At 44.6% G+C, this 8,547-nt stretch overlaps 1 protein-coding gene across 2 annotated transcripts in view; it reads left to right on the top strand.

Annotated features, from left to right (window-relative positions):
* The first annotated feature begins 6,519 nt into the window (after positions 1 to 6,519).
* The window catches only part of OGFRL1 (opioid growth factor receptor like 1), a 20,662-nt gene continuing 18,634 nt past the window's right edge, over positions 6,520 to 8,547 (top strand). Inside the window, exon 1 of one of the 2 annotated variants that reach the window (XM_032409519.1) lies at positions 6,520 to 7,284. In XM_032409519.1, the coding sequence (XP_032265410.1) occupies positions 7,051 to 7,284 (234 nt within the window). In that variant the 5' untranslated portion in view covers positions 6,520 to 7,050. The remainder of the gene's footprint in view (positions 7,285 to 8,547) is intronic. The other variant, XM_032409518.1, reaches the window with a different exon arrangement.

Genomic DNA, 8,547 nt, shown 5'->3' with positions numbered 1-8,547 from the left:
AGAACATTTCTATTTGTCTGAAAAACTACTAAAATACTCTGGGCACAACTGACTTAATAGGTGGTGTTAACACTTCTGGGTCAATTTCTTCTATTGAATTTATCCAGTTCTGCTTCTTCTCACTTTCAAACATTTCATATAATAATCTCAATCATCATCAATTAATATTCACTGAGAAATCCCTCCATTTTGGGCATTATACACATTACAGACTGATTGTTACTATGAGATCCTAGGAATGACATTTTTAGTTATTAAAGTAGAACCTTGAAAAATGCCTTTTTGGGAATTTTTCCATATACATTTCCACAACTCTAAAATGCAAGCCCAGTATTCTATTACACTCTTGAGTTTTTTGTTCCTTCTATTTTACAAAATATAAAAGAAGAACTTAAAGAGAAAAGTTTCCATTTAAATGGATTACTAGATGCAATATTATATGAATAGAAGGGTTGGTCAAGACCAATGATTCATGCAATTACTTTGGCAGGAAAAATGACAAGATGATTTAATAATTATTTTAGTTAAAAATATGTTTATTTTCTTATACTTGGCAGTTGTGGCTCACGTAGGCTGAGAGCAGCTTCTCTGCCTTGCTGAATTCACTGTGGCAAATGCCGCCCAGTCAGTTCTCATGGGAAGAGCCAACCCTTCCAGTGATCCTGGTCTGCTCACCATTGAAGAAGAGGAAGTGAGCAGCAGGGTGATGAAACCAGTAGAGCTAATGGAAGCAAGATCAATGCACAAGCAAGAAGGAGAATCAAGCTCTTGAACTTTCTCCTTTTCTCTACTACTGACACTCTGGCGGGGAAAAATGTATACGTTCCACACTAGCAGCCTCTACTTCCTCTTTCTAATCTAATTATTTTTACCATTTTACAGAAACTGCTCTCACCAAGGTCATAATATGGCAACCTTGATTACCTAGTTTTAGCTTTCCTCCAATGTGTTATCTCCTCAGCTTTTGCTATTAACCTTGAGAGCAGGGGTGTGTCTTGTTCACCATATTTTCATCAGTGTCTATCACAGATCACAGTGACTGGTTCCTAGGAAGCAATAAATACATTTTTATTGAAAGAATGAGTAACTCTAAAACTCGTCTTATTAACAAAAGAACAAAAATCATTCCTTTTTTTTTGGTGTTGTCATAACATTTTGTCATAAGATCCTGTATCATTATTTATATTTACTCATCTATATTCCCACAGAATTGAGGGCAACAACTGTGTCTTGTACATCTTTGTATCCCAGCCTAGCACAGGGCCCGGCATATAATAGATGCTTAGTAAAAGTTTGTGGAATAAATAAAGTAGGTGACTAGTGTTGATTTAGTTACTCCAATAATTTGTAATAAATCACGCCAAGATGTAGTGGCTTAAGGCATATTCCCTTATTTTCTCTCATGGTTTCTGTCTTGCCAGGAATTTGGGAAGGGCTAGGCTGCAGAGTTCTCATCGTTGGAGGGGAGAGTGCTTTCAGGTGCTTGTCGTCAGATGTCAGCTGGAGCCGTAGGAAGCTGAAGGCACGGTTGGGGCTGGAGGATCCATTTCCAAAGCGCCTCATTCACTTGTCCGCCAAGTTTGTGCTGCCTGTCGGTGGAGGCCTCTGTTCCTCTCTCTGTCGCCTCTCCACGGGTCCTCTTCTGTGTCTGCAAGTCATGGCAACTGGTTTCCCTCAGAACAAGCAATTGAGGAAACTGAAGTTGCAATGCCTTTCCTGACCTAGCCTCAGATGTCACATGCTAGCATGGTCACCCCATACTTGACTGGTCGCACAGGGTCAGACCTCATTCGGTGTGGGAGGGGGCTTTTCAAGGCCATGAATATCAGGAAGTGAGGATTATTAGGAGTGTCTTGGAAACCAGGTAGAGTAGACAAAAATTTCAAAGTGAGACGAAGCCTCTGTCTAAGCACTTCTAAAGGTCGTTGTAAGCTATGAAGCCTGGAAGAAACAGTTGTTGCCAAATAGGATGGTGCCTCTCTTTGAAGAGACAGTCATCTGGATGGATTGTACCTCCCCTTGCCACATGCACCATGCGTCAGTTTTTTCCTGATGGAGTTGCTGACATCTATGAAGAATTATTCTTTAACACCCTACCCCCCTGCCCCAAACAGCTTGCCCATCTCATAGAAGGCTAGACCAGAGTCTGGGGTTGGTTAGGGCTTAAGCAGCCTACCCTCATCTTTGGGCAGGAACATGACTTGGCTCCTCTGGTATATTGAGGCAGTCATCAAACCCTTGAATAAAGTGCCCAATGCTTGCCTTTGGGTCTCTCAGCATCCCAGGGCTCAGTGACAGCACGTCTGCTCCTTCTCCTGTGTCCTCTTAGGGGCACCTGTGCCCTGAGTAGCCTGGAGGAGATCCACTCCTACAACATGCCTCTGGGAGTCTTTTCACAAGATTAAAAGTTACTGTAGAAGAGAAGGTCAGGAACTCTGAGGAAGCCTGGAGGAACCCACAAGAGTCCCATATTCCTTGGCTATATATTTAATAACAAGCACCCTCTGAGCTGGCCGAAAATCCACAATGTGTTTACATATCCATTTCATATTCAGTTACTGTCATACTTTGAAGCAGTCAGATAAATTTAAAGGGCCAAGAACACAAATTATATAAAATAATAGCAAATATTTAATAGTAATTGGAAAAAGGGGATTTGGGGATACATACCTATTTATACTCATGGAAAAGAAACAATAGGTTTGGAGGCAATAGGTAAAATTTCTTCTTTTCTTTTTTGATTGAGGTGAAAATTCCTGTATTACATACTGTTTATATCAATTTCCTTTTGAAAATTAGAATGTTTTGTTTTTTTTAAATGTGGCTAGAAAAGATATTTTCAGGTTCTCTTTTTAGTATAGCATCTTAAATTAAGTACAAACCCCAAAATATGGATCTAAATGCTGCTGAATTATCCAAATAAAGACTCCAAACGAATGTTATTATTGAACAAAGGTTATTATTTTTTCAATTTAAACATGGCTCTATTTTTAGTCTATAGGCTGAATTTATTTGCTTAGTTATGCAAATGATGGTTTATTACCAAATTCTTACATTAATTTCAACTTATCTCCACTGATATCTTATTATATACTAATTCAATACTCATAAATTCTATGAACTTTTCCTTTTCTTTATTAATAAGTTAGTGTGATTAGTACAAAGGACTCTAAGCTATGAAAATACTCAGAGTTGGAAATGAATCTAGAGCTGGTCTTTGAAGTGTAAACTACTTCTTAGGAATAAATTAGTCCTTTAAAAATGTTAAACTTCTCTCTTGGCAAACCACCATATTGCATGGATTGTACAATGTACAGTTTTCACATTTAAATATCTCTGAAGTAGGATGCATCTTAGAGTTGATTCCTTCCTAGGCTCCATGAAATACAATATGTTGTTGCTTCAGGGTATTGGACAATAGTCCAGCAGTCAGGAAAAGGCTGCAGAAGACACCTCACATATGTGGCTAGGATGGCTCCAACTTCTCAAGTCTGTTGAGGATGTCAGTTATTTACTCCCTACACTTATACTTTACTACAAAATAATAAAACAACAAACACTCCTCTCAAAAATAATGGAAATAGAATTGCTTTTGATAAAAGAGGGTAATTTTTTTTTATAACCCTATTTTTTTTCTCCGTAGGTCTTACGTTCCTGGGAACTACTGAGAAGTTAATTCCTGAGGTTGGATAACATGGCCTTTTATTTGAAAGGCTCTCAAAGGAAATTATGTAGCAATAAACCTTTTTTCTTAACATCCCTAAAACACAATTCATTATAAAAAAACACTTTAAGATATGTCACATATGTCTTGGGTTCTATTTTTAAAAGTTTCATTCCAAAAGCCCCAGTTCCTCCTTCAAAAGGCCTCACCCTTCAAGGACATGGCTGAAACCATGACAAGTTTGAAGACAGTTACACTGGGGCATGGCTACGGTATCTGTACAGCTTAGAGTAGGTTATGGATACAGGGAGTTAGGAGTTATACTTTAAAATAGGCATTGTCATAGTAGTTTCTCTTTGTTCCATATATATTTATATTATTAAATATTATTATATTATTAAATATTATTATTTATATTGTTAAATTCAATGCTCTTTGTAGATATATTAGATAAATAGTTATTAGAGCTAACAGATATTGATAAATTAATATCTGCCTGGCACTGGCTAAGTGTTGAAGTTTTTACATGAAGCAAAGACACACTTCTTTAGTGTCAATGCAGGAGTGTTAAATACTCTTAAGAGTTAGGAAATTGAAAAAGTTTAGGTTTTTGGGTAGGGTAATTCCTGTGTACAGAACCAAGAGACGACAGATCTCCAGAATTTTCTTAAATACACAGATTGGATACAACATGATCAATTATGCCGTAAACTTTCAAAATTATTACTTAAGGTTTTATAATACCTCATGTAAAATTATGTTCTTTAGAAAATGTATTGCATGGCTTGGCACAAAATCTATAGCCCTATAAAAATCTGATATATTGGCCAAAAGGTAGTTCAAAGGTAAGGATTTAATTGTAGCAGTTATATACACAAACATATATAGGCTTATGCAGACACTTTTCACTGTGCCATCATCTACTGCTGTATAACAAACTACTGCAAAATTTAATGACTTAAAACATCAGTCATTTTATTATATTTCACTGTTTTGAGGGTCAGGAATTTGAGCAGGGTTCTGCTGAGTGGTCCCCTTGTTCCACATGGCATCAATGGAGGTCACTGAGAGGTATTCAGTTGGTGGATGGTCTGGTCTGGAGGATCCAATAAAAGTCAGCAGGATTCAACAGGGGATGCCGGAAGGCAGGGCTCAGCTGGGACTGGTGACCTGAAGACATACACAGTGGCCTTTCCAGCATGGCAGTCTCATAAGAGTTAATCTTCTTATATGGCAGCTCAGGGCTACCAGAACGTATGTTCCAAGACAACTCAGTAGAAGATGCAAGTTTCACTGCAGCTTAACCTTGAGCATTTAAGATATTTTATTTTTGAAAATCCTCCATATCCTAGTTTCCAAAGCAAGTCACTGAGGTCAGTCCCAATTTAAGGGGTGAGGAATTGGACTCTATCTCTTGATGGGAGGAAAGCAAAGAATATGAGGCCAACTCTAATCTACATACAACTAGACCAACTGATGGAGCACCTGGGCATAGCAACTATCCTTAGATTCCCTCTGTCTGGAATGCTTATGGCTGGACGGACAGCATTTACTTCTGCAATGTGTTCTGGTTCTCTGCCAATGGAAGATGAATCCAAATCCCCAGATATGAGCAGTTGGATTCGTGTGTTCTACTGTTGCTCCATTTTTTCTTCACTGAGCCATTATGATGAAAAAAGTCGTTCTGTGTGTCTGGTGTCTATTATGTATTAGTTTTAGAGCTTTTCCCAGTCTCGGACCCCAGAGGGTCAGAGCTACAAAGGACCCCAGAGATAAAATCTGGTTGTGTTTTATAGATGAAATTTAGGTCTAAAGTCGCTATGTGACCTGTCCAAGGTCAGAAACTGATTAGGGACAGAGCCACAGCTGGGGTCTCCTGCAGCGAGCTTGAAGAGAGGCAATCTTGATTCATCTGTAGAATGGGTACCCTGTTCTCCTGATTCTTCCCCTAGAAATAGACCAGTGGCCTTGACTCAGTCTCCTATTTTATCGTGCTGTATTTAAAAAGAAACTACAGGGTGCCTGGGTGGCTCAGTCGTTAAGCGTCTGCCTTCGGCTCAGGTCATGATCCCAGGGTCCTGGGATCGAGTCCCACATCGGGCTCCCTCCTGGAGGGGAAGCCTGCTTCTCCCTCTCCCACTCCCGCTGCTTCTGTTCCTGCTCTCACTGTCTCTGTCTCTGTCAAATAAATAAATAAAATCTTAAAAAAAAAAAATAAAAAGAAACTACATATTTCAAGTACACCAATTTATAAGATATATCTAACCTATTTTCTCAGTTCACATTCAACAACTGTGTGCTGAGTACCTACCAAGTTCTGGCATATATACAGACATGACTGCTTTCAGGAGGCTTTCCTTCCAGTTAAAAGGCCATAACACAAAGTTTACAATGGCCACTTTGCTCTGGGCTACTTATTTGATCACGCTATTTTATCTTTAAGTATTTCTATAACACGTTTTCCCTCCTCCTTTCAATTCCAGAACAGACCAAGAGGCCTACGATTCTGAGGTTTTAGTCTACTCAGAGCATGGATTTGGAGTGGGTGATAATAAAACAATCCTCAGATCAATGGGGAAGCCTAGCTGTTATTGCTCCTTTTGTTTCAAGAGATATTCGCTCATTAGATGAGGTGACAGATAGCTTTGACTCTATCTCGTCCATGGGGACTCTAGGTGGCTGCCCTAAATACATACATACAGTCGTGGTAGCTGGGATTTTCTGTTTACGTGGTGCCGTCACCATTAGCTTTTGTCTTCTTCTGCTGTGGCTAATTTATCTTTCTCCCGGACCAGCCCGGAGAGGAGGAGGAGGAGGTGTGGACAGGACTCGCCCGCAGACTGTGACACCGCCTTCGATATCACGTCCACCCCAGCCCGCGGCTCCCAGAGCTGGGCGGGACCACTCTTCCCGCTCAGCTGGGAGGAGCCCCAAGCTGGTGGTCCTGCCCCGGGTAGGGGTGGAGAGGGGCGGGTGAACTGCTGACCCCGATCCTCCCCAGGAGACGTCAAAGGCCCAGCGAAGGCAGGCCTTCCGGGGTGGAAAGGGGGCAGTGAGGTGTGTCCCTGAGGCCGCGGGTGCGGGGAGCGGAGGCAGCTCGCTCCCCGGGGCTCCGGGCCGGCACCGGCTCCCGCGGGCGGGGAGGAGAAGGAACCAGATGGGCGGGTTCAAGCGTTGGCGGCGGCGGTCCCGGGGCCGCCGGCTCCTCCCCGCGAGTGTGCCTGTCTGCCGCTCGCCGCGCTGAGGCAGTGCGGCGGCGGGCGGGCCGAGGCTGCCGCCCAGCGCCCTCGCCGAGGCCATGCCCGGGCCCTAGCGTGCCTGCCGCAGCCCGCGCCCAGCGCCCCGTCCCGCAGCCCCGTAGCCCCGCGCCCGCCGCCGCCTCTTCAATGGGCAACCTGCTCGGCGGGGTCAGCTTCCGCGAGCCCACCACCGTGGAGGACTGCGACTCCACCTGGCAGACGGACTCGGAGCCCGAGCCCGAGGAGCCGGGGCCGGGCGGCGGCGGCGAGGGCCCGGGACAGGAGCCCGAGCAGCCTGCGCAGCCCCCGGAGCGAGTCGGCGGGCGGCCCCGCGCCGGCACCGCACCGGACGAAGACGCCGAGGCGGCGGGCGCCGAGCAGGTACGCGGCACCGCGGTGGCCTCGGGCTGGGCCAGGGCGCCCCTGCCCCTTGAGGAAGGACGTCGCCGGGGACAGGAGCAAACGCCGAGCGATCCCCGCGCACAGGGGGCCGGGGCGCCGGCGGCTGCTGGTGCTCTGCGGCCGGACCCCTGGGCACCCGCGGCCGTCCCGCCGCCCCGCGCACCCGGGGCCTGGCGTGGCCGGGAGCGCCGGAGCCGTCCCCTGCCGGCCTGGGGCCTGTCCGCGGGCACGACGAGGAAGTCCCTCAAGGCAGAACCCAACTTGAATGGGTATTTTCTTTGCCTCTGCAGCGCAGCTGGGTGCTGCGAAGGTGGGGTGGGAGGAACCTGTCTAAAAATAGAGGATTGTGAAAACTGGTCTAGTGCGTGTTACTGGTAAAAATTACCCAGAATAAGGAGGGACTGCAACTAAGGAGCTGCGAGCACTCTCCCCTACAGTAGGGTCTACAGCCATTAAAAGTATTGCGGAAGGTCCCCAACCGAAGTTGAAATGCCACAATTCTTACCCTAACTAAGGCCTTTCAACTGAGGAGTTCAGGGCACTCTTCAAAACTCTTGTATCACCCAGAGACTTGTTGATCCAACTGTGCTTAAATCATTTGCCTAATACAATTTGGAGGAGAGGTTAGTAAAGAGATAAATATCCCTTTTAACCTCTGACGGACTGAAAATAATTCAGAAAACTAAAAAGGAGGAACTGTATAACCAGCCCTCTAAAAGAAGTGCGCATCCTGGAGGTATTTAAGGTTTGGGGTTCTGCATTAGGCCCTCCTCTTTATCAGCTGGGGAAGAATGAGAGTGAGGGAAAAAAACAAAAACAAAAACAAAAAACGGAACCCGAAGTCAAATATGACCACGGGGTGCTTGGCTGGAGTAGAGGAGTCACCACCTAAATATTACAGCTAAGGCTGCCTCATAAATTTGGATGATCATCTCTGTGTAGGTCAGGAGAAAGCAAAGTCCTAGTGCAGGCTCTATGCTAAACATGTTATTTCAGTCACCTGCAATTTCGGGGGTTGGGTGGGAGTTGCTGTTTTTCATCCCCATTTTAGATGAAACTGAGGCTTAGAGAGTTTGAGAAGCTTGCCCAAGAACATCCAGGGAGAGAATGAATGATGCAAACCCAAGTATGTCTGTAACCAATGTAGAACCTTTAACCTGTTGGAATTGTGACTCTCTCTCTGCCCCTTGTGTTCTGGTTTGCTGATGGGTCATTTTGCATTGTGAATTCAACACCCCCCCC

Source organism: Phoca vitulina, unplaced genomic scaffold (assembly GCF_004348235.1).
Source record: "Phoca vitulina isolate PV1807 unplaced genomic scaffold, GSC_HSeal_1.0 scaffold11, whole genome shotgun sequence".
Lineage (NCBI taxonomy): Eukaryota > Metazoa > Chordata > Mammalia > Carnivora > Phocidae > Phoca > Phoca vitulina.
Note: the sequence above shows the minus strand (reverse complement) of the source record. Positions and strands in the feature narration are given on the sequence as shown.